Consider the following 27397-nt stretch of genomic DNA (forward strand, 5'->3'; position numbering starts at 1 on the left):
TCTTGAGAACTGCCCACACCTCAGCCATGGTGAGAAAGATGAGAAGCATCAGTGGGAGTCAAAAGTCTGATTCAACACCACAGATGCTATATAGCTCTACACACAAGTAGCCAGATCTCTAAGCATACAAGCCAAAGTGGTCCTATTTGAAATACTAGTCAATGGTCAAGAAATAGGAGATTCCGTCCAGCTGCAGTTTCTGATGTATGCTGGCTGCTTGCAGAGGCCTTATAGCTCACCCCTCCAGATCAATGCATTTTCAGCAGCAGTAAACTAACCATAGCTTAGAACATCTCTGCACATGATTCCTTTCAAGCTAGATTAATGAATATTATCTAGGTTCTCCAGTTGGGAGTCCATCGCTCTTTAAACAAGGACATTGACAACTTGTTTAGGTTAATATCCTATTTAGTTCTTCCAGACACATCACTTTCTCTTTGAAAAAAAGAAGGTTATTTAATAAAGGTCTTTAAAATTATGAAAGCTTTTGATAGATAAGAAAAGACGACCATGTTATCATTTGTGGTAAGGAAACTAAATAGGGGCCATCGTATATGACAGAAACCTAATAGGGAATTTTGCAGAAACTTCTTCCTGTAAAGAATGGTGAAAGTGGAACTCAGTGATGAGATGAACAACAAATACATTTAAGGATAAGCTAGATAAACATTTGATGGAGCAGGGTGAGAATTTCATGATGACAGATTTAGATGAGAAAAGATGGGAGGAGGCAGGAGTGATTGCGCCAAATGTTTAAATGCTATATATGCTAGGTAACTGCCTATCAAAACTGTGCCAAAAATGTGAGTGTAAGGTGTACACACCATTATGGACCTGAAACAGCACATGTAGAACTGAAAGTACTGGAATGATGCAAACCAATGCAAACCAATTTTTTGATCAATGTTCAATATTGATGTCAATAGCACTTCTAAATATTTTCCAATGGCTGGGCATTTCAAGTTAACACAGAATTCGGTGTAAAAAAAATCTCCTTTGACCTTTTTTAAAAATGATTTCATGAAAACAGAAATGAACATGTTAAGTCAGCAATCTCTGTTACAGTTGTGGAAGAAAACACAATTGGACATAGTGTAGGCGTTGTTATTAGGATTCTTTATACAACACATTACCGGGAGTTTGTAAGGGTGTATAGTGCCATTTTCTATAATTCTGGTAGTGTCTGTGACTAATGAAAACAATAGACTCTCCCAAAAAATGTATCACCTGTTCTTATGCTCAATGTATGGAAGACCATTTTCTGATTGATCTTGCATAAGTAGGATTTTTCTGCTGTAAAGTAGTTTATAATTGAAGAGTAGTCTTAGACTTCATTTAGGGCGAGCTTAAAATTACAGCTCCTTTTCTTGACAGTGAAGGAGTCAACATATTTTAAATGTTAATCCTTAGGTGCTCACCAACAGACTTCAAACGTCAACTTTTCCGAACACATCAATTCTTAACCATCATATTTCATGGAGCTTATTCAAAAGGGTATAATAACTCTTTAACAGAATGAAACTTCTGTATCATTCTAGTTAAAAATGGCAGAAATTCTGCACATCAAGCCCCATCAATATCAGGGTCATTGAATCATTTATGGCACAGGAGGAGGCCAATCAGTCCATCAAGTCCATACTGACAGCCCAGAGAGCAATCAGTCCTAATCTTCCACTCAGATACCACAGCCCTGCAGGCTTACTTCCTTCAAATGCCCATACAATGTCTTTTTAAAATCATTGACTTATTTCTGTTTCTGCCACCCTCAAGGACAGTGAGTTCTATATCATTACCACCTGCTATGTAAAAATATTCTGCATGCTCCCCCACATCTCTTTAAATCTGTGCATCCCAGTCCTGGTACTAAAAGCTCATTGGAGCAACTTTATCTTGCCTACCTTATCCAAACCCAACTCTCATCTTGTATGCCCCTATCGCATGTCTCCTTACTCTCCTCTGATCCAATCTAGTCTTTACCTAAAAGTCCTTCATCTTGGAACTATTTTGATAAATCTTTCCTGCATCTTCTCTTAAGGATCCTCACATCCTTCCTCATGTGTGGTCACCTGAACTGGAAGCAAATGTTAATTGAAGTCTAATCAGAGCTTTTGTAAAGGTTCAGCAAAACCTCATGCTTTTGCACTTAATGCCTCTATTTCTGAAACCCAAGACTCCAATGTTTTATCAACCATTCTCTCAATACATTCTATTATCTTCAAAGATGCACTCCTAGGTCCTTCTGCCCCTGTACAAGTTGTGCCATTAAGTCTATATTGCCTCTCTCTATCCTTCTACAAAAATACATCACCTCTTATCCGGCTGTCTACTTTCTTGTCCATTGTTATCCTATTGTGATAATATAGACTAGAACTTTAATAACTGTTCATGGACTAAACAAATCAACAAAACTTGAACTATTACACACAGCAATAACTTTGTCTGGAATAAACTGTTAAGGAACAAAGACAAGCTATTATACAGCCTCAAGCAATTAGCCATGTCTTGGACAGACTACACAGACAAAACTGCTTTGACACCTGCTTGATAAACTGGATGCTTAATTGCCACAAGGACAACTGAATGCTCTACAGAAGAATTTAAGGAGTTAACCGCAGAAAAGCTGCGTCTTTGAACAGATAGCCAATGCCAAATGTAACAAGAAACAAAGTAATTACTTTTGATAAGGGAGCCAGCTGCAGTCTTGCAGTAATTTAGATGAAAGACTCAAAGAAATCATCAACATATCACTTCGGGGACTGAAGGACGAAAATCTGTATAAGAGACGACCACCACATCAACTCAACGGTGGAAATTCAAAGAACAATGCTGCAGAAGGACCAAACCATGGAAGCTTTCAGAGACAGAATGCTGTTGGTTGATGTCCTGGCTAGATTTCACCATTAATCAGGTAATAGCCAAATTGGCTTACAGGCATATATTTGCTTACTTGCAGTAAAGTTTGATTTATTGTTTCAGCACTTGATTGTCTGTGAGATTTCTTAATAAGTAGCTAAATTAAAGGTAAATTCGGAGTTTACCCATAACACTATATGTTTTGTTGCAAGTGATTTATATCATCTTTGCTGTTTGTCATTCCTTCAAGTTTTGGCATAATCAGACTGTGTAAATTTTTCATTTATTTTGAACAGGCTTGCTTATTTATTATATCAATAGAAAACTGCTGTGGTAGGAGGTGGGGCACAAACACTAATTAATGAGGGGAGATGTTTGGAGGAAGGAGGTCGGTCATACAATGAAAGCCGCAGGAAAACACCCAACGGGAATTGGCAACATGATGTGTTGAATCAAAAATTTAATCTTTCTGCAGGGCGTTCTTAGCCCCCTCACAGAATGCCTGCAGCATTGTTTACTCTTTTAGTTAATGTATTTTAATAATCTAATATAACTTAACCCTCGAATAGTGGGTGGTCACATGTACTAAGTGATCACGAATTGCGAAGCAGTTGAATCTTCATTAGTTTGCAGAACAGAATGAAAACTAATGTTTAAGGTAAAGATTGATAGATTTCTGATTATCTGTGGTTTACAGGCTTATGGGATAGAGCAGGGTGGGGAAAAGGCATTTAAATGTATGATCAGCCATGAATGTACTGACAGGTGGGGCAGGTTCAATAGGCTGAATGACCTACTCTTGTTTTTATGTTCCCATGATGACAAAAATGTTAACTTGGGGGATGGTGTGGTGTTGGCAGATCTCTATATCCTCTGATGTATTGTACATACCTTTGTGTGATGGGTGGGATAAGTCTAAATTTGGACTATTGGGTATGGTGATTATGAAGTTTAACATACTTAATAAAAGTTAGCTAGGCAATTTGGTTTCAAATCCTGCAGATCTGAGCAGGTTGACTAAAATGACCATTTGACAATAGTGGTCTTGTCTCATTCGTTGTATTTGAAGCAGAAGTAGAATTAGAATTAAGTTTTATTGTCACATGTACTCAAGTGCAGGAATACAGAACTACAGTGAAAAGTTTACAATGTACCCATTCACGTTGCCATCTTAGGTACAAGGTACAAAATCTTAGGTAAAAAGTAGAAAAATAAAGAAATAAGTTAAAAGTTCAACATTACAGTTCTTCTCAGTACAAAGTAGTAAATAAGAAATAAAGTTAAGTGAACAAGAGATAAAGAAGTAGCCTTACATTTTGTGTGTAAGCTGTGGCCTGTTTCCCCACTGTAAACAAGGCTGCAATCTCATGGTGGGTTGTTAATTCCTGTTTTATACGAAGTAGGTATCTCGCCTTTGTAGGTATCTCGCCTTTGTAGGTATGAGAGAGAGTTTGGCTTCTTTGATGACCTATGTTGGACAGGTATGAGTCTGACTTGAGAATATGTTGCAATCTGCCATACAGGAGGGTAACTTGATTTGTGAAATTGTTTGCTGTGGAGTGAGAAACTGAAGGCACGTGTCAATCTTTTAGCAAAGAAATCAGTTCAGTTTAAGCATAGACTTATTATGGCAAAGTTCTTGTAAATGTTTTTCATTATGGAGTAAACTCGTCTAATGAAGGTCTTCGAAATTGATTAGAGGGTGAAAGAATGGTAGAAAGATCAATAATTTGAGCATTTGTCTACGTGAATGGGCTTATAGTCATCTTTATGTACGGGTATACCACTGTAAGACTTGCGATGAGGACATCAAGGAATGGTACGGAAAGATGTTGTTCTGTGTCCTTTGTAAAATTATAACTCAAATGTTGATAGCCTCCTACAACACCTTAAAGAGTCTCAATGCTTATACTGGACTATCCTTACTGAAGAAACACATTACCATCCATACTGCACAGTTAGCCAAGCAGCAGCAAGAATGTTAACATGTACTCAACTATTACAAACACAATAACCTTGCCTATCAGCAGTAAGATTCCATGCATATACTCACGCTGCACAATAAACTTCCTGTTTCAATTTATCCAGTCATTCCGCCAGACAATGTTGCCCAAAACACTGAGGCTCATCAGTTCTCCTAAGGAACACTTTTAAGGTAAAAGCTGATCTTTTTAGAGCAATTTTCACATCATATAGCTGTGTTCAGCATCTTACAGTTCCCATTTGAAAATGTTTTAAAAACCTTTAAAGGAAATATTGCTGATATGACACAAATGATTGAATGCTTGACTGACAAGATAGCTTTTAAGATGTGTCATAAAAGAGGAAAGTGAAATAGAATGGTTAATCCAGATCTTGGGGCCTGAGCAGCTGAGGGCATGGTTACCAACAGTAGAGCAATTAAAACTGGGGATGCACAAGATGGCAGGACCAGATATTTCACAGTAATGTAGAGAGATTACAGATATAGGCAGGGACAATGCCATGGAAGGATTTGTAAACAACAATAAGAAATTTGAAAATGAGATGTTGCTTGATCAGGAGGCAAGTAGGTCAACAAGTACAGAAGTGATAGGGAAATGGGTCTTTTTGCAAGAAAAGCATAGGCATCAATGTTTTGGATGACACACACTTACAGTGGGTTGAATATAGCAAGGCAGACAGGAGTGCCTTTGAATAGTTGAGTCTGCAGTGAATGAAATCATGAATGAGGGTTTCAGCAACAGATGGGGTGACACAGCGGTGACATTGGATAATATTATGGAGTTGGAAATGAGTGGCCTTAGTGATGGTATGAAATTGTGGTCCGAACCTCACCTTGGGGTCACAACATGACATCAAGGCTGCAAACACATTAGTTTGATCTTACACTCTTGCATGGAGAGGAGTAGATTTGCTACTTCTTTGAAGTGGGGACTGAAAACAATGACTTTGGTCTTCCCAATTTTTAACTGGAGGGATTTTCCGTTTATCCAGTGCTGGATGTTGCAAAAGAAATTTGATTATTTTACAACAGTGCAGGAGTTGACAGAGTTGGGAGTGAGGTACAGCCACATGTCACCTGTATAATTTGAGGAGATGGGAAATGAGTGGGTGGGGTGGGGTGGGGTGGGGGGAGAGACAAAGACAAATCACTGAAATATGCCCGAGATTAACAATACAGGAGCCTTGCAATTGATACACTCATTTTGATTAGACAGACAAGAAAGGGACAAGTTTGCAGGAAGTCCCCACCCAACTGGATGGCAATAGAGAAGTGTTGGGGGAAGATGGTGTGGTTACCGTGTGAAGCTGCAGACAGTTGAGAAGGACATGGAGAGAACATTTAACTTTGTCACATTCACATAAAAGACGTAAATTTGTGACTTTGATAAGAATGGATTTGTTACTGTGCCAAGTGTGAAAACTTAACTGGACAGATTCAACATGGGAGATTCGGAAAAGCTGGGAACTGATGAGGGAGGCAATAACATATTCAAGGACTTTGCAGAGGAAAGGGAGGTTTGGGGATGGGAAGGTAGTTTGAAATGATGTGGGGTCATTGATTGGTTTTATAAGGAGAGGGGCGATGCCAGCAAATGTAGAGAGGGACAACTCTGAAGCAAGAGAGAAGCATTTCCATTATTGGCTAACATGGGGACGAGAACGGGAAGTTTGGTGATCGGCAATTTAGTGAGAATGGGACTGAGGGAGCATGATGTGGGTTTCAAGGACAAGATGAGTTCAGAGAGGGAGGGAAACTCAAGAAAGATGCAAGCATTAAATAATGTTTAACTAGATGGGCTGGATGAAGGGAGGGACATGACACAAACAGTTCATCACACTGGCAAAATCTATGTGGCAAAGAAGTCCATGATCTCCTCACACTTGTTGGAGAAGGTGTGGATGGAAGGGTCAGATGGAAGGCTTTTGGAAGATGGTTTACAGTAGAGAAAAGAAGTGGGGGTTATCTTTATGCCCTCAGATGTCCCCATCGTCTTTAGTTCTCAGACACAAGGGTACTAAGATAACACCATACCTGAGTTATGGCCAGAGTGAACCCAAATACATTGCAAAGTATATGAAAAACAGTTCACACGTACAATTTTTGTGGTCCTCATTCTGTTTGTGATTCTGGTCCTCGACAAATGCCAGGATACCAGAAGTACACCAGGCCAGTCCTGCCAAAGCTGCTCCTAATTTTGGCAGACCAAGCACTAACAAACATTCAAGTGCATGTCAACAAGCAAGCCTGGCCACCTAGGGACAGGAATTTCTTTGAAAACAAGTTATATTAATCCTTTTAAAGAGCTGGAGAAGGAGGGGCAGCAGTAATTGGGAATTGGATAATTGGGCTAGTTTCTAGCAGCATTGGCCAGGCAGGATCCCAAATACATCAGAAGTCTAAGAAACAATTGCTTGTAAAGTACACTGAATAGTCACCCTTCCTGAAAGGCTTCTTCACTGTACAGAGATGGAGGAACACAGCAGGCCAGGCAGCATCAGAGGAGCAGGAAAGCTGACGTTTCGGGTCAGGACCCTTCTTCAGAAATGAATCAAGCCCAAGAAGTCCACACTGAACCTCAGAGCATCCCACCCAAACCCAACTCACCTAATCTACACATCCCTATGGGCAATTTAGCATGGCCAATCCACCTAACCTGCACATCTTTGGACTGTGGGAGGAAACCGGAGCACCCGGAGGAAACCCACGCAGACACAGGGAGAACGTGCAAACTCCACACAGACAGTCACCCGAGGCTGGAATCGAACCTGGGTCCCTGGAGCTGTGAGGCACCAGTGCTAACCACTGAGCTACCGTCCTGCCCCACGTTCTTACTATCTCTTCTTCACTGTAAATTTTCTCTTACAAAAAAGAAATGATTGAAGCTTTGCAATTACTAACATTTCACAGCAACATGTAGCAGTATTTGAAATCATTCTTATGCGATTATTATGGAATACTTTTACCTTGCTTGAGTCTGTTGACTTGTGTGCAGCTGCTGGTTTTGGCTTATCTGATGGCTAGAATGGAAAAAAGAAAGCAAATGAGATGATAAAATCAGTAATGCTTCTGGTGTTGTATTCTGAACATTGCATGAAACAATAATGGTTGAAAGCACACATTAGGATTCAGTTTTCAGCAGGCTACAGTAGTTTTCCGAACAAAAGAATGGGTTATTATGCAGAGTAATTGTGTGAAGTTAGGAGGTATATGAATGTACCAGAGATAGCCAATGACTGAAAAGTACTAACACCTACCTGGCTGCAAAAACACTACATTTCTGTGACAAAATAAATCACATTTGCAGAAAAAACCACCACCTTCTCAAAAGGTAACAAGTCATGACAATAAGTGCTGGCTAGCCAGTGACGCACATGTCCCAGGAGTGTACAAAAAATGTTGGCACTTTAAAAAAAAACTTATCATTCTTGCTGCAAAGGAACCAGTTTATTTGCTTTATATTCAGTCCCTGGCAACCCAAGTTTCATGTGCACATTTCCTTAAATCAGAAAAACACACAAGGCTCTGCAAACTACTACAGTGCAATGGCTCAAACATGTATCAGCTATTAGCAAGAAACTAAAGGCAAGACAAAACAAGCAACCTGAATTTAGAATTTAGCGATTAATCATCCAAGCTAACTTATTGAGACAACTGGTTAAGTTGCCTCAAAGTAGAGTATTTTTGTCAGGTTCAAACTGAACAGAAAGTATGAAGGAAGTGCATACACAAGCTAAAGTGTGAACTGTGACTTGGGTATTGAGAATCCTGCTTATGAAAATTAATTAGAAATCTCAATAATAAATGCCTCCACATCGCAAGGTTTTATTTTAATTATTTCATGACATGTGGGCTATATTGGCAAGGCCAACATATATTGCCCATCCCTTACTGCTCTTGAAATTAATAACTTGCTTGGCCATTTGAGAGGGCAGTTAAGAATCAACCACATTGTTGTGGGTGTGGAGTCACATGTAGACCAGACCAGCCATGAATGGCCAATTTTCTTTCTTAAAGAACATTTTTGAACCGTGGAATTTTATAATTGATGATAGTTTCATGATCACCACTACCAAAGACAGTTTTACATTCCAGATTTATTCACTGAATATTAATCTGTTGGCTGCCATAGTGAAATTTTTATCTATGCTCCTGAAGGCATGGGCCTGGACTCTAGATTGCTAATCCAGTGACTTCACTGCTAAGACACCATCTTCCAGTCTCCGGAGTCCAGAAGAAAAGTAGTTTTGTTTTAATTTATTTTCTAGATGTAGTGAAAAATCAAGAAGAAAAACTTGCTAACGCATATTTTCTACAATAAAAGGACATCTTAGGAAATATCTCATGATAACAACAGCTTCTGCCTATGGTACAGTAGGTTTCGCAATGCACACATGCTTTGTTTTGTGAGGGAGAGGTAGATGGTAGTGGAGAAGAAATCACATGGGAAGCATTAACCTTGGATGATCAGAGCAAATTTACTGGTTCCTTTGCAGCAAGAATGATAAGTTTTTCTAAAGTGCCAACATCTTTTTATACACTCTTGGGGCCATGTGCGTCACTGGCTAGCCAGCACTTATTGCCATGACTTGTTACTTTTTGAGAAGGTGGGTTTTTTTTCTGCAAATGTGATTTATTTTGTCATGGAAATGTAGTGTTTTTGCAGCCAGGTAGGTGTTGGCACTTTTCTGGTACATTCTGGTATTTCTGGTACATTCATATACCTCCTAATTTCACACAATTACTCTGCATAATAACCCATTCCTTTGTTTGGAAAACTACTGTAGCCTGCTGAAAACTGAATCCTAATGAGTGCTTTCCATCATCATTGCATGCAACAATGTTCAGAATACAGCTTGGCAGGTGTGTTTCATGAAGAAATCAAGAAGTTTGAATACAGCAATGCTACCTGCACAAGAGCTCCAGCGTGTCATGAAGGAGCTTTGTTGCCAATTGTAGATAGGAAAGAGGATATATTCTTTGGTCAGTCAAACCAGGTTGTTTTATGAAATGTCTTCTCACACAAAGGGGAGAAAAAATAACGAGATAACAGATAATAATTTGTCAAGTTACATGGTGAGTTTAAAGAAACGGTAGATTTTCAAGACATCTGTTAAAATCAAACTAGTGTTTCATATAAATTTATGCTTCCTTGTTTCTACATTCAATGGTCTCTTTATAAAGTCCAGGGAGCTTTATAATTTGTTAACCATTCTTCTGATTTGACTGCCATTTTCAATGATTCATGCACATATAACCCTTGATCCTTTGGCTCTTGCGCACCCTTTTGGTTGTGGTATCTCTCGCAGCTGAAATGCAATACAAAAAGAAATATGTTTGCTATATTTAGCCCTGTAACATGGGGAAGCCTGTAATATTTGCAGAACCAGGCACATACTGCATCTGCTAAGCTCTAGACAAAATGAAATGCAGACAGCTCTCTTTGAGCAGGGTATGTCAATGGTCTCCCTGAAGTAACAGTAGGCAGCAGACTGTAAAATGGAGCAATTATCTCCAGCTTCAGCCTGGAAGGGATCCAGCACATATCCGTTCATTAATATGGTCACTTTCATACCCACTGCAAAGATGCCTTACCATCCTGACATTGGTGATCTTAGAAGCACTTTGAAAACACAAGCGGATGAATATATACAGCAGGAAGCCTCACTGGCATGAAGTACTCAAGGTGGGAGGGTAGCTGAGCTAGCGGGTTAATTTTAGAGGGGCAAGGGAGCAGGAAAGTAATTAAGCAGAGTGAGGGCTGAGTAGCTGAGAACTGGTGGCTGGGCTGACTAACTAGAAGCAGTAACCAGTCAGACCAAGCTAACCATCTCTCTTTGCCAAATCATCACACAAATGGGCCAAGGAGCACTCAGATTAGGCAGCTCAGAAATTAGTTCAGGTGAGTAAACAGACTGGGCAGCTGGGCGAGCGCTGTATTCACCACTAAAAAGTGTTTGACAACAATAAAGCTGAACTGTGTCTCCTCACAAGATTGCAAACACAATGAGTAAGAAAAGTATAAGAAACAAATACACATCTTGAGTGAAAACCTAAGACTAGAGTGGAGCTGGGAATTAGGGCTGGGCAGTAACTGCCTGCCCAGCCAGCAAAGCCCAATCCACTGACTGATTTTAAAAAGTGCTGTGTGTGTCAACAAAACGGGATGGGAAAGTTTGCTGGGTGGGGCAATTCAAGCTGCTAAAGGAAGCAGAAAAAAACAAGTTAGATTAGTTTGGGCTTGGTTGCTGAAGGGAAAACAAGGATCACTGAAGCAGCTGCTGAATGAAGTTGTGATTGTAATAAAAACACAAAATAATTAAAGACCAAAATGGATTACACACCAGGAGCTGAGGCATCAACTGGAAAATAATAACTGGCATATTTTTCTTTTCTGTTCCATTATACTTAAGATAGGCTACAAGTAAAGGGATAAAATGGTTTGGCTTTAGGCATCTTCTGAGAAAGGGAAATGCATATAATGCTACTCTTATATAATCATACAGTCCACATAGCTCTTGAATGTGAGCTGGCAGCTTGTTGACAGGACAAGATTCTTTCTGGAAATCTACATGTTTCTGGGTTTTGATCAGAGGTCTGATGACCCTTAACGTTAACTCTGTTTTTTCCTTCACAGATGCTGCCAGACCTGCTGAGCTTTTCCAGCAACTTTGTTTTTGTTCCTGATTTACAGCATCCGCAGTTCTTTCGGTTTTTATATGTGTACACACCTTGTCATAGAATTAAAGGATGGTTAGAACATAGGAGGCAACTTTTTAAACTACAGTGTTCTTACCAGCTCTCTGCAATCAAGGAGAATATTGTACCGTTGCTCAGGGGAGATCTGGACTAAAACTGAATTGGCCTCTTACCTGCAATCCATCTGAACAATGACAGCATAAACCTTCCTGCAGTGAAATTTAATTCCCAACCAGTGGAACAGTTGAACAATAATCTGCCCACATTATTAATGCAGCATTTCACCAGCATGTCTGAACAATTAAAAGCTGTTTCCACGCATACCACACTTGAGTCACCATAACAAATATCTACAAAGTGGATGAAAATTCTTACTGTTTAATTTGAATTAGAAAAGTTCTGTGAATATGAAATAAAAGTTCATTTCTTGTATTCACACCAATATTTTCAGTAAAATTACGTATAAGGACTTCGGCTCCATGCTGATTACAAATATTGGGGATTCAGCTAAGAAGTGGCATTAATTAGCCTCTATATGCAATGCAAACTTAACAAAATATTTAAGAAACAGAGCAGCTACTTGCTTACATCAAGTGTCCAGAAGTTTAATCTGAATAAAAAAGTGTACAAAAATCCTACGTACCTTTAAAAATGAAGTAATGGATTCTTTCCAGGGTCATTCACTATGGTCACTGAGGCATGATTTGGAAACTTTACATTGTAGCTTAAATCCACTTCACCCTTTCAAAACTTCTTTTTCCATTCTCTATCAACGTTAACTTCCACATTCTTAGTGGTATAGCTCCTGCCCTCCCTTTCTAGATTCCAAAAGCTTTTAAAAGAGAGCCGTTCATTAAAAATTTATAATGCCGCACCCACCTCCCTGATACCACCGCACCTCTTCCTGCTCCACCCACTGCCAAGCAAACACCTCCCCAGGTGAGTTTTGTGGTTCATGTCCATGAGGCTGTGGGAAATGTAAAATGAACACTCTCAGTAAGACAAGGTTCCAGCTTTAGATTAAGAAACTAAATTCCGGGAAACCTCTCAAATGAAATGATCAGTAAGTTTGGATTATCCTTTCCTGAATTACTCCAGAAATAAAATAATCAAAGTCCTAAATCCTGCCTCATGGATAAGTAATGTTATTGGATCAATGGCAAGTTGAACAGTAGTAAGCTGCTTTGAGACAGGGACGCTCAAGATGCCAGAATGAGAGGAGAACAAACATTTTAGAAGGGTTTTAATGTAGTAAAGCCAGAAAGGACTAAAGAGGTAGGGGTGAAGCCTTGGACAAGGGTGAACATTTTAACATCAACGTTCTGCATAGCTTTTTGTTTAATTCATCAATGGGAGGCAGGCATCCTTGGTGACGTCTGCATTTATTGCCTATGCCTATTTGATCTGGAGAAGTTGGTGGTAAGCTGCCTTCTAGAAGCACTGCAGTATTTGCAGAACAGAGAGAAGCACAAAAACAAAGTTGCTGGAGAAGCTCAGCAGGTCTGGCAGCATCAATGAAGGAGAAAACAAAGTTAACATTTTGGGTCCGGTGACCCTTCCTCAAAACCAGTTCTGAGGAAGGGTCACCGGACCCGAAACGTTAACTCTGTTTTCTCCTTCACAGATGCTGCCAGACCTGCTGAGCTTTTCCAGCAACTTTGTTTTTGTTCCTGATTTACAGCATCCTCAGTTCTTTTGTTTTTTTATTTAGGGAGAAGCACAGTGCTGTTAGGAAGGGAGTTCCAAGATTTTGAACCAAGCATTAGTGAAGCAATGGTGATACAGTTCAGAGTCAAGGTAGTGTTGGCTTGGAGGGACACTTGCAGCTGCAAGTGTTCCCATGCACCTCCCATCCTTGCCCATCTAGGTGGCCATTTCGTTTTTGTGCTTCTCCCTGTTCTGCAAATACTGCAGTGCTTCTAGAAGGCAGCTCACCACCAACTTCTCCAGATCAAATAGGCATAGGCAATAAATGCAGCTGAATTATTCACCTCAGAATTTCTGGTCTCTGACCTACTCTACAGCTGTAATATTTGTATGGCAGTTCCAGGTCAGTCTCCTGTCACTGGAAGGTAGCGATGGTTGATGGTTGTGGTTGTATCTCAGTTCCAGAACATCATTGCAGAAATTCCTCAAGGCAATGTTCTAGGCCAAAGTCAGAAGTCACATGACACCAGTTACATCCAACAGGTTTATTTGAAATCACAAGGTTTCGGATGCTGCTCCTTCATCAGGTGAAGACCCACTTAACTTCAACTGCTTCATCACAGAACTTCCTTTATCATATTGTCAGAGATGTTCGCACACTGTTCAGTTTCTCAAATAATGAGGCAATTCATGTCTGCATGCTTAAATATTCAGGCTTGGATAAATATGTGGCAAGTCATTGTTTTCAGGTTAAGGAGTGGAAGATTTAAAGCACAGATGAGAAGAAATTACTTCTCTCAAAGGCTAGTGATTCCATGGAATTCACTACCCCACACAACAGTACATGCTGGGACATTGAAATTTAAGAAGGAGACAAACAGATTTTTAATTAGCAACAGAGAGAAGCATTACAGAAGGTGGGCAGGTAAGTCAATGCCAAGATGTGAGCAGCCATTACTGTATCAAACAGCAGAGTAGGCTCAAGGGACTTAATTGTCTACTCTTACTCTTAGTTCTTATGTTCTGAAATACCATTCATATAAGTACCATGCAATTACTGTTTCAAGTAAGAGAAAGTTGAAACACTTTCCCTTGATATTAAATAGCAGTAGCACCCTCCAATCTCCCACGTTGAAATCCCAATTGGCCCAAAACTGAACTGGACCAGCCATATAAATACTGTGGTTGCAAAAGGAAGTCTGGAGCTGCACATTATTTGGTAATTCACTCAGGTATTGACTCCAAAACCCTGATCACCTTCACAGGTCACAAGTGAGAAGTGTGAAGGAATACTCTCCACTGTCTTGGACGAACGCACCTACAACAACATTCAAGAAGCTCAACTCCCTCCAGGGGAAAGTAACCATTTAATTGATAACACATCTACTACTGCAAATATTTACTCCCTTTCCAATCAATCGGGATCCATAACTATTGGGAGGTAATGCCCTCTTGTGTACACTCCTTTAACATTTCCCATTTCTTAAATATATAGGAAGATCTTACGTCTCGAGTTTCATTGTTTTCAGTATGTAGCATTACAAATATTAAAGGCTATGCTTTAACTACATTGAAACAATATATTAGAATTGGAATGCGATGTGTTTAGGAATGAACTGAATAGAAGTAACAAAACAAACCTAATTATCCTGCTTTAGATTTAAAATATTAAAGGAATTAATAAAGTATAAAGATCTTTCAGTAAGCCACCAGTTTAAAGTTATGGCACAGCAAATAGCTATTCAGTATATTCATAAGATGAGCAAAAACATTTTTTATTTATAAGAGGAAACTTATCATTTTAAAACTGTTATATAGTATGAGTGGTTATTGAATTGGGGTATAGTCCACATCCAGTATGTTGATAAATATTCATTTGTCCACAACTTTATAAATGAACACAAGAAATGTATTTTTTTATTCCTTGCTAATCCTGGCTGTGCTACATACACCTCAAGGATTGCAGCAGTTCATCAAGACAGCTTATCACCATGTCCTAGAGAGTAATCAGGAAGGACCATTGCACAGACCTTGTGGAGACTGCCTTCACATTACATCACGCTATGTGGCACCACCACCATGCTAAATGACAGGCTTCAAACAGATCTAAGCAACTGAAAACTGGGCATTCATATGAAACTGTGGGCTATTAGCAGCAGCAACAAAATTGTGTTCAAACACTATGTGCAAACACATGGCCTGGCATATCTGCAATTGTGCTGCAGAAATTGCTATGTCCCTAGACAAGCTGTTGCAGTACAGTTTCAGCACTGGTATCTCCTGACAATGTGAAAAACTGTCCAGGATGTCCTCCATACAAAAAGCTGGAAAAATCCAACCCACCCAATTACTGTCCCATCAGTGTCTTCTCAATCATCAATAAAGTGATGGAAGGTGTCATCAACAGTGCTATCAGGCAGCGCTTGCTCAGTAATAACTTGCTTAATGACACTCAGTTTGGGTCCCAACAAAGCTACTCAGCTCCTGACCTCATTACAGCCTTAGATCAAATATGGACAAAAAAAATGTGAATTCCAAAGGTAAGGTGAGAGTGACAGCATTTGACAACGTGTAGCATCAAGAAGCTCTAGCAAAACTGGGAGTCAGGAGAAAATTTTCCACTAGTTGAAGTCATATCTGGCACAGACAGAGTTGGTTTTTGGTGTTAGAGGTCAATTGCTTCAGCTCCTTAACATCTCTACAGGAGTTCTTCAGAGTAGAGTCCTAGGCCCAAGTACCTTCAGCTGCTTTATTAATGACCTTCCCTCCATAAGATCAGAAGTGGGGATGTTCACTGATGATTCCATTGTGTTCTGTACCATATGCAACTCCTCAGATGCTATAGCAGTCTGTGTGCGTATGCAGCAAGACCTGGACAGCAACCAGGCTTAGACTGATAAACAACAACAGCAAACATAACAATGTCATCTTGACATTGAATGGCATTACCATAGTTTAATCCTTCATCACAAACATCCTGGGGATTTAACACTGACCATAGGCCTAACTGGACCAGTCATATAAATACTGTGTTTATAAGAGCAAGCCAGAGGCTGGAAATTATGTGGTGTGTAACTCACTTCTTGACTCCCTAAAGTCTCACCACCATCTACAAGGCAGAAGTCAGAGTGTGACGAAATACTCCCCACTTGCCTTGGCTGGGAGCTACTCCACAACACACAAGAAGCTTGACACCATCCAGGACATAAATGATGGAAATGAGAATATGGGAAGGATAAACAACACGAAGATTGACCGGGTGGCTGACAGTGAGGAAGAAGGTGTCACTCTACAGGAAGATATAAACAGATTGGTCAGAAGGGTAGATCAGTGGCAGGTGGAAATTATCACTGATAAATGTGAGGTGATGCACTTTGGAAGATGTAACAAGGCAAGGGAGTACTCAACGAATGGCAAGGAAGCTCAGAGGAATGAGGGATCTTGGGCTGCTTGTCCTCAGATCCCTCGGGTAGCAGGGCTGCTTAACAGAGTAGTTAAGACAGCATATGAGACACTTGCCTTTATCAATCATGGCATAGATTGTAAGAGCAGGGAGGTTTTGTTGGAGCTATACAGAACTTTGGTTTGGCCATAGCTGGAATACTGTGTGCAGTTCTGGTCACCACACGAGTGGAAGGATGTGACTGAACTGAGGGGGGTATAGGGGAGATTTATCAAGATGTTGCCTGGGATAGAAAATTTCAGCTATGAAGAAATGCTGGATAAAGTCAGGTTATTTTCTTCGGAGCGGAGAAGGTTGAGGGAAGAACTGATCGACATGTTTAAGATTATGAGGGGCATGGACAGGGTGAACAGAACGTAGTTGTTCCCCTTAGTGATGGTCAGTAATAAAGGGGCATAATTTTAAAGTAATTGGCAAGAGGTTTAGAGGGGATATGAGGAAATACTTTTTCACTGAGAAGTTGCCAGTGGAGTGCGGAAATCTCATAACATTTAAAATGTGCTTGGATGAACACGTGAAGTGGCAAAACATTCAAGGCTATGGGCCTGGTGCCAGGTGGGATTAGTGTAGGTAGTATTTTTGTTGGTACAGACTTGATGGCTGAAGGGCCTTGTTTGTATTGTCTGATTCTATGTCAAAGCAGCAGCTTGATATCACATCAACAAATGTCCACTCCCTCCACCACCATTACCACACTGTAACATCAAGCTGTACCATCTACAAGATGCACTACAGGAATTCACCAAGGCTCCTCATACAACACCTTCCAAACCCACATCCACTACCATTTCGGAACACCACATCTGCATGTTCCCCTCCAAACCACTAACCTGACTTTAACCAGCGTTTCTTCACAGCTGAAATGTTCTATCCCAGGCAACATCTTGGTAAGTCTCCCCTATACCCCCTCAGTGCAATCACATCCTTCCACTCGTGTGGTGACCAGAACTGCACACATATTCCAGCTATGGCCAAACCAAAGTTCTGTATAGCTCCAACAAAACCTCCCTGCTCTTATACTCTATGCCATGATTGATAAAGGCATGTGTCCCGTATGCCATCTTAACTACCTCATTGTTCTTTCAATGTTGTTGAGTCAAAATCTTGAAATCTACCTCTCTAACAGCACTTGGATGAACCTAGAGCAAACAGACTACAGTTTTTTTTTTAAAAAGGGCAGCTCACTACCACCTCCTCCAGCGCAACTAGAGATGGGCAATAAATGGACTTAGCCAGAGATGCCCATATTCCATGAATGAAAAATAAAATTATCCCCCACTTTACCATTCCCGTCCAGCCAGGACATCAGCACTGGTTTGTTGAACAGTGCAGGAGGGCATTTTAGGAGCAGCATCAAGCATACCTAAAAATGAGGTGTCAACCTGGTGAAGCTACAACACAGGATTATTTGTGTGACAAACAGAGGAAGCAGCATGATGGAATAAGCAATACCACAAACAAAAAAAAAATCAGATATAGACTCTGCAGTCTTGCCACATGCAATCATGAATAGCGATGGCACATTTAAAAATTAAAAGGAGGCAGAGGATCCTAAAATATCCATATCCTCATGGTAGGAGAGTCTGGTACATCGCTGCTAATAGACAGAGCTGCAAGGTAAGTGGATGATCCATCTTGGTCTCATCCTGAAGTCTCCAGTATCACAAGTGCCAGCCTTCAGCCTATTTGATTCACTCCATGCGATATCAAGATAGTGCACAGACTAAGGGTCCTGCCAGCAAGCTGACAACAATACTTAAACACTGGTGCTCCACAATCAGTCATGCCGCTGGCTATAATGCTGGCGTCTACCTGACAATGTGGAAAATTTCCCAGGTATTGTCCACCAAAGAGAGGGACAAATCCAATCCAGCTAATTACAACCATATCAGGCTATTCTTGATTATTCGTAAAGTGATGGAAGCAGACATCAATACTGATATCAAAAGACACCTTCAAAGAAATAACCTGTTCACTCAGGCTCAGTTTGGATTCCACCAGCACCACTTATCTCTTGATCTTGTTATATTCTTCTTCCAAATATGCACAAAGGCTCAAATCCAGGGGAAAGATGTGAATGATAGACCTTGCCAGGCAATATTGAGATTGTATTTGCCAAATCTTGCATCAAGAAACACATCAAGTCAGAAGTGGGAATGTTCGCTGATGAATGCACAATGTTCAACACCTTCACGAATCCTTAGGCCTTGAAGCAGTCTGTGTCCATCTGCTGCAAAATTTGGACAATATCCAGGCTTAGACAGAAAGTGGGAAGTAACATTCATGCCACACAAATGCCGAGCTATCACCATCTTCAACGAGACAGAATCTAACTTTTCTCTCTTGAAATTGAATGGCTTTACCATCACTGAATCCTGACTATCAACATCCTGAGGGTTGCCATTGACAAGAAACTGAGCTGGACCAGCTTGTAAATACTTACTGTGGCTGCAAGAGCAAGTCTTGGAATCTGTAGTGACCAACTTATCTTTGGACACTTTAAAGCCTGTCCATCACCTTCAAAAGGTGAAGTCAGGAGTGTGATAGCATGTTTCCCACTTGCTTTGATGGGTTCAGCTCCAACAACACTCAAAAACCTTATCACCATCCAGTACAAAGTAACCAACATACTTGGCATCACATCTACAAACATTCACCTCCTCTACCATTGATGTTCAGTAGCAGCAATGTGTACCATCTAGAAGGTGTATTGCAGAAATTCACTAAGTGTCTTAGGCAACATCTTCCAAAAGCCCGATTATTTCCATCTAGAAGGACAAGTGCAGCAGATACATGGGAACACTGCCACCTGTGAGTTTCCCTCAAAAGCAACTCAACATCCTGGCTTGGAAATATATCACCTTTTATGTCATTAATTCAAAGTCCTGGAATTTCCTCTGTAACAGCTATGCAAATGTACCTACACCAAAGGCAGCTCACCACCACGTTCGCAAAGGTAAATAAGGATGGGAAATAAATGCCAGCTCTTCCAGTGAAGTACAAATCCATTAAATGAATTAAAAAATGGAATGTACAGGGCCGTAGACTTGGATATGTTCAATGAATTTTGTAATATGAACCCTGCCTGTAGAATTCTGCTTCTCTGTTCTACTGAACTGATGGAAAAGGATGTTATGAGTGCTCGAAGTATAGTTGTTGACTTTACTGATGGCAATTCCCAAGTTATGTTCCTCTTTATTTCTCGTGCCCAACATATGACAGATGATTTTGTGTGAAAGACAGAAAGTCAACACATTCTTTAAATGGTGATATATTCGAAAATGTAGACAGGGATCTGGGTATCCCTGTACCACAGTCAATGAAAGTAAACAAGCAAGTGCATCAAGCAACTCAGAGGCAAATGGTATATGCTGAATAATTTCCTTCCCATCTGTGCAATATGATAAAGTAATTTGAATGAACACTTTATTATTTCACTAAACAATAGTTATCATACAGATAAACTTACCTTACTAGTTGAGCTCATTTGTTTTGAACCTTCTGTGATAGCAAGTTGACTAGCTTTTGGCTTTTCCTTGAAGGGAAGGGGAGAAAAACAAAGTTTCAAATCAGAGGCCAAAACCGGTGTTGGTTACACATTTTTTAAACTTACTAAACGAAAAGAATATTTGCCACATCTGAATTTGTAATTCATCATATTTGGTAGTTGCATAAGAAGTAGACAACATTGGCTTAAAGACAAAAAAATCAATGAATGCAATTTCCAAAACACCCAAAAAAAATCACCAAGAATCTTGAAAAACAAGACTAGTAAACAAGGAATCATGACGTGATTTATACTTGACTAATCAGTATAATGATTCTTTCTAACTGATTCTTTCACATTAACAAACCTGTAGAGCAACAACAAGCCAGGTGAAAAACAAAATGATTAGTTACTTCATCAATGCGCTCTTTGTCAAATCAAAAACCTTGGGTGACTGTTAATATGGAGTTTGCAAATTCTCCCCAAGTCTATGTGGGTTTCCTCTGGGGGCTCCGATTTCCTCCCACAGTCCAAAGACGTGGAGATTAAGTGGATTGGCCATGGGAAGTGCAGGGTTACAGGATAGAGCAGGGGGTGTGGGTCTAGATATGTTGCTCTTTGGAAGGTCAGTAGGTTGCATGACCTGCTTCCACATTGTGGGATTCTATGATTTGACGAAAAGCAAAATACTTGTGGATATTTTAAATCTGAATTATAAAGAGAAAATGCTGCTCTTCACACTGTCCATTGTGGGTTACCTAAAAGCTGTGCAATATATTTTGAAGCATATTAAACAGCAATCATGAAGGAAATGAATAATTCTACCAACATTTTCTTCCAATTTCACTGTTTTGAAATGCTTTTCTGAAAGGATGATAGTTTCTCAGTTTGTTTTTGAATACTGTATGTTGGGATATGATCAGTTCTTGCTGAAATGGTTTTCAATCAAGTTTCATCAGTAAAAACCACACAACAGAACTCCCCGATCATCCTACCCATGTTCTAATCTTATGCTAATTGCATCTCGTTTCAGGCATAGTGAAAGGTGACATGCCCAAAACTGCTCGGAGTCTTTAATATGAAGAAGAACATATTTGAACTCTGTATCTATGTAAAGAAAAGAAGTGCACAACTGTTTGTGGCCCGGAAGTTTGTCCAATGGCATTCCAAAGAGAAAAAGTCATTAAATATATGTGTATTATATCAACAGTCAAAGCTTTCCACCATAGCAATTATTCCATTCTAATGTCCCTGATTTGTGGGACGACATTTAAATTACATGGAGCCATTGTGTGCCCAAACACTATAGGGGCACCTTCCATACCCATCTCCTCCAGCAGCTAGAAAATTCAGTGCCTATCTATCAGGGAACTACCATCAAACACCTGACTCTACATTCCCAATCAGCTCCCTGTGCAAGTTTGTTCAATGGAGGCCTTAGATAGGGAAGGGGGTCATATGCACACGCTCAGCACATCTCTGTAAATTCAACATTCCAGTCACCAGTAGCACACTCAGCTCATACGGAGCCATGGAAGCAAGATCTTCCAGCGAAGGCAGGATTGTTCGTACTTTCTTAACACCTTAGACGTTCTAAAGAGAAGACAAAGGTTCCAAGGTCCCTGCCTTTGTGAACTAAGTTTGGTCAGAGTCCCACTGGAATAGACTACCGTATGATTCATGTTCTGGGATCTATCCGACTAGTACAACCCATGAAGCTACATGCCACTGCAGACAAAGGATGGCACAGAATGCTGTATAGAACATCACACTTCCAATAAAAGAATTTCAGAGTTAGTGTTAAAATTTTGCACAACCACTAACCCACAAACAAAACTGTAAATACACACCACAAACTACTCCCGTTCTGTTTTTCAGCACTTATTTCCATTTTACTTTGTACAAGATGTGATTAACAACATAACACTGTAATGTTTTCCTGCTTCAAATCCCTTGAGTTACACTAAGTTCATTTACAATCAATTGATTCTTGACACAGGGCACTCAATTCTGGATGAAGTATGACCAGTACAAGAGATTAAGACCCATTCAACCATAAGATTAAAATAGCCGGCACGCAAACTTTATGGCCTCTATTCATTTTGTATTGGCACGAAACATGCTAGAACACATGACATTCAAACGAACTGCTCTCAAATGAAACCAGTTGCACTGGACTGACCCAAAACAAGCTAAGGATCTGATTCTTGTCAATTACCCTCCAGCTGTCTCAACTTGCAGTTGAGAACTGGTTCAACTAGACTTTGTGGGCCAATTTTTCATCTCATATTGATATCAGAAGTAAAGTGCCTATTGTACATGTTCTAGAGGCTAGTAAACGTTCAGGATCAGCAGATGATGAGACACAAGCACAAGTAAGTTGCAACTAGGGCAGGGAAACAACAGTGTCCCAGCTCACCCAGAGGGTGAGGATGTAATAATTCTATTGTAAAGGATGCAGATGAGGAATTTGATGGGACAGAGCAAAGAAAGAGGTTGAATGGCATGCATACAGTGGTGTAGTGTGCATTAACATAACAGCCACTGAGCCTTTTGTCATTTATAAAAAGCATGGAAGAAACTGGTTCCAAATTGACACAGGGATTGGAGTCCATCCTTTCCAAGTTGAAAGTGGTGACCAACTGTTTGCAAATCCAATGCAGCATCTGGTAGCCAATGTCTAAGATCCCATTGTTGCCCATGTGGAAACTAATTTCAGCACCAATCAGATTGGGGTGATAACATTTCAGCATATTACCATCATGGCTGTGAATGTTTTACGTATTGCTTAGAGATTGAAATGGCATGACAATGGAGTAAGTTCTTCTATACACATGTCACGTGACTTTATGTCACTGCCAGTGATGTTATCAGCTACCCTATTGATGGCTGCTGCCTTATATCAGAGTGGATTCTTCAAATGGTTGCACGCACTTAAAAGTAGCCCAGCAATCTGTGCACATGCAGATCATGAGGGTTGCTGAGCTGATGGCCCAGGTAAATGATAATGGCTCCATGTGTGCAAACCTTCTGTCCTCTCTCAGGATGGTAGCGTCACGTTCCCACCATTGCCAATCTGCCTGTGCTCTTGTGTTAGCTCTCAGGAAGCTATCCCAGAATATTACCACTCATGGGTCTTCAAGTAAGCTAACCCTGAATATCTTATCACAGTTGCCTCCTCCTCCCCTTCCTGCTCCTGAGTTGCTTGTCAAAACTTTTATGCCTACGGTTCTGCCCTTCCAAAAGGGAGCAATGCACCCGAATTTGGATGTGTACTTATGCAAGAACTGAAAGGTCCACCCCACCCCCAAAAAGTGTCTGGCATTCTCCACTGGCAGCAAGACTCTCACTGTATATGAGCTGTCTATATATGGCTGAGTGCAGGTGCTGATCATGAGTCAGGTATACAGTGGGTAAACCAGACAGTGGGTACCACTAGCTGCTGCGTGATACAAACATTGTGACTGTTGCCCGGAAGGTTGGCATTCACTGACATGATGCAGTGCATGTGGTCACATACGAATAATGTGTTCTGGGAAATGTTTTCTATAACCTTGCAGCAACCTCGCCCTTTAACATATGAAGCTCAGAGAACCTCATTCCTGCAGTCAATAGCTTCCTGCAATCATTGAGAATCATATTAGCCTGGCAATGCCACATGCCCACTGCTCCTGCTTCTCCATGGTGAAGGACGTCGGAAACACCCCGATTAACCAATGCACAATGAACTAGGAAATGTTGGCATTGCACCTACAAGAACTGCAATAGAACTTGAAGGCCATGATCCTCACAGTTATTGGCAGCACAGTCCATGTCCTGCTGAGTGGTTGTTGATCCTGTTGTGGCACAGTTCGGGTTAATGAATTTCTTCCCCTCAATCTCCTAAACAGCTGAGAGAGAAAAACTCAACTAAATCAGTAACATCTTTCAGGCAAGTGTAACTGCTCTACCCGCTCTGACTCCAGGCCCAGGTGGTTAACTCTTAACTGCCAAAAAGTCACAAAGAAAAATAATAGTTACAGGAAATCGTATGATCCTCTTCTTGGAGTTCGTATATCTTACCAATGTCACCCATATCAAAACACCAAATGAAAAGGTGTCAGTGACTTTAATTCATTCCTTTCAGGTTTGTCACCAGTCAGTTGTACTCCGCTGAATAAGTAAAAACAAATGCCAAGCTTAACTTCCCTGACCTATTTTCATGAAGTCATTTTCTAAAACAAGATAATGACTTGCATACTCACACTGGCCCGAGTTAATAAAATGTCTTTGCTCTTTTGAGATGGTTAAAGTAAATTGGAGGCCTACAAAGGGCACCAAACCTTCCTATTGTAATTGGTTTTGGAAACATACGCAAGATTTTCACAAATAGCTAGTGCCTTATTATTGGCAATTGCAGATTTGTTAGGTTAACCAGCTCACTATTGCTCACAATTAATCATAGCTGTAGAGTCACACCTTTCGCTTATTCTTAAACTATCAGTGAAAGCCAAAGTTGCATGATAAAATTAGGTTAATATTGCACTATTGTCAGATATTTTGGAGTCATGAAATTTTTTCTATCAAATCTTAAAACCAATTGAAATCAATAATGAGCACCCCCTTCGATTGATACAATTAGCTTTTGTCTTACATGGTAATTTCTTTTCCAAAACAAAATATTTTTGAAAATGAAGTTTGAAGTACAAACAGAATGCATGTTAAAAGTAAATATTGAGCTGACAATCTACACATCAGACCAGTTACAGGCAAGAAATGTCTAGAAACCAGAGACTAGGTCAGAAATAATTCTCACTGGGAAAAGCTTCAGTTATAAACGGAAGTCTACATGGATATGTTTTTGTGTAACTTGAGTTCTTTGATGAAATAACAAAAAGGGTTGCTGAAAATGATTGATGTCATATATAAGGAGTTTCTAAAGAAATCTGACAACGTATCACTTAATAGACATGTTTACAAGATTGAAGCCCATGGGGCAATGTGAGCATGGATACCAATCTAGATGTGAGACAGAAACCAGAATGTAGTAGTGAATGGTTAATTTTTGGACAATGCAGGAAGTAAACAATTAGCTCCCCTAGATACAGCATTAGGGCTGCTGCTCTTTTTCATATTTATTAAAGACCGAGTACAGCACATCATTTTGACACAAATGTTTGCAATGATATATTTTGGACAGAAAGAAATTACAAGAGCATAAACAAAATTATATAACTTAAAGGGGACATATTATTATGGTGACAGAAGAGAGATTTAAAAAGACATGAGGAGCAAGTTTTTTTACACAGACGGTGTTTTGTGTATGGAATGAACTTCCTGAGGAAGTGGTGGAATGCTGGTACTTATTCATATGGCTTTTAAAATATTGTATGTGAAAACAAAAGTTTTGGAGGGATATGGGCCAGCAGCAGGCAGGTGGGACTAGATAATGTTTGGGATTATGTTCAGCATGGGCTGGTTGGACCATAGGGTCTGTTGCCATGCTGCATGACTCTATAGGCGATGTATCTGGGGCTACAAATCTTCCCAGATGACAGGTCATGTTAATAAAGCTATTAAGAAACTCCTGACACGAAGGGCTTAGTTATTTGGAGAAAGTAGTGAAGTTACTCTTGTTCTTCTCAGAGTAGGGAACATAAAAAGGGAGATTTAACTGAGGTGTTCAAAGTCATGAGGCGTTTTTACAGAGCAGATGGGGAGAACTGTTCAAACTGGAGAAGGGTTCGTAAACGAATGATGCAGTTTAAAACTAGCAAAGAAAACCAGTGGAGAGATGAAGACAATTGTTTTTACTCAGCAAGTTGTTAAGAATTGGAATGCATTGCCCGCAAGAGTGGTGTAAGCTGATCCTACAGCAGTTTTCAAAATGGAATTGGATTACTTAAAAAAAATACAGTCTGCAGCTATGAGGAAGGACTGAGTATAGGGACTAATGAGGAGCTCTTTTCGGGAGTCAAATGTCACCCTGTCTGTGTTGTAATTCTATATTTGCAAATATTATGATGCAGTCATTAGGATAATACACCATATCTGTACATAAACAAAAGCAGCCAGAGTTCCTTTGAATTCTTAAATAAGATTATCACCTGAAATGTTAATTACATTTCTCTCTTCACAGATGCTGCTAGACACAATATTTCCAGTATTTTCTGAGTTTGTTTTATGTCAGCCAGATTTCCTACTCCTAAACACTATTTTGTGATGTGTAACAGTGATGTGTATTTGCCATAGTGAGGAGTGATTGGATTTGTAAAGACTCTATACATGTGATGTACCATGGTTTTGTGATATTTATGTTGCATGCAGTTTTGGTCTCCTTTTCTGAAGGATGCTCTTGCTCTCAAGGGAGTGCAGCGAAGGTTTACCAGGCTGATTCCGGGGATGGCAGGTCTAACGTATGAGGAGAGACTGACTAGGTTGGGATTGTTTTCACTGGAGTTCAGACAAATAAAGGGGGATCTCACAGAGGCTTAAAATTCTAACAGGACTGGACAGGTTAGATGCAGGGAGGACGTTCCCGATGATGGGTGTGTCCAGAACCAGGGGCTACAGTATGAGAATTCGGGGTAGACAATTTAGAACAGAAATGAGGACACATTTCTTCACCCAAAAAGAGTAGTGAGCCTGTGGAATTTACTACCACAGGAAGTAGTTGATGCCAAAACATTGAAATGTATTCAAGAGATGACTAGATATAGCACTTGGGGCAAACGGGATCAAAGGTTATGGGGAGAAAGCAGGATTAGGCTATTGAGTTGGACGATCAGCTATGACCCTGAGGAATGGGGGAGCAGGCTCAAAGGGCCAAATGGCCTCCCCCTGCTCCTATGTTTCTGTGTTCCAGTTGATTTCAGATTCAGCAAGACAAGCCATTAAAGCTTACAATCTTCCCAGCCCATGAATAAGTCCCATTTTCCAATCAAGGTGAGAGAAGATTGTTGCTAGTGAGCACTGAGAAACCTATTTACATGCATTAATATTGTTATTATGTCCTCTCTCCTCATGCAGGTTCCCCATTCCTCCATCTGCTGGATAGAAACCAGACAGTGACAATTTCCAGCAGAAAGTTAGAGTGCTAACCCGGTGACTCCAGCTCACTATTTTCTGCTCCGGACCATCATCAATATCGCAGAATACACTGCATAAGCAGCAACTGCATATACCTAGCTTCCATCAGAACCTCCACGCCCTCATTGGCAAAGTCGGATACCAATTACCCTCTATTGACAGGGCTGGGGCAAATAAAATGAATCATGTAGGGAAA

At 40.2% G+C, this 27397-nt stretch overlaps 2 protein-coding genes across 8 annotated transcripts in view; one reads left to right on the forward strand and one right to left on the reverse strand.

Annotated features, from left to right (window-relative positions):
• Positions 1–27397, forward strand: part of LOC109933509 (endoplasmic reticulum aminopeptidase 1) — a 263565-nt gene that overhangs the window by 161059 nt on the left and 75109 nt on the right. The window lies entirely within an intron of this gene.
• Positions 1–27397, reverse strand: part of cast (calpastatin) — a 242450-nt gene that overhangs the window by 78856 nt on the left and 136197 nt on the right. For 5 of the 6 annotated variants that reach the window (XM_048595061.1, XM_048595063.1, XM_048595062.1 and 2 more), the window contains 2 exons: positions 20116–20181; positions 7804–7857 (listed from right to left, as the gene is read on the reverse strand). In XM_048595061.1, the coding sequence (XP_048451018.1) occupies positions 7804–7857; positions 20116–20181 (120 nt within the window). Of the gene's footprint in view, positions 1–7803; positions 7858–12179; positions 12380–20115; positions 20182–27397 lie in introns of those variants that run through there. The other variant, XM_048595064.1, reaches the window with a different exon arrangement.

The sequence above is a fragment of the Rhincodon typus genome, chromosome 3 (assembly GCF_021869965.1).
Source record: "Rhincodon typus isolate 14 chromosome 3, sRhiTyp1.1, whole genome shotgun sequence".
NCBI lineage: Eukaryota > Metazoa > Chordata > Chondrichthyes > Orectolobiformes > Rhincodontidae > Rhincodon > Rhincodon typus.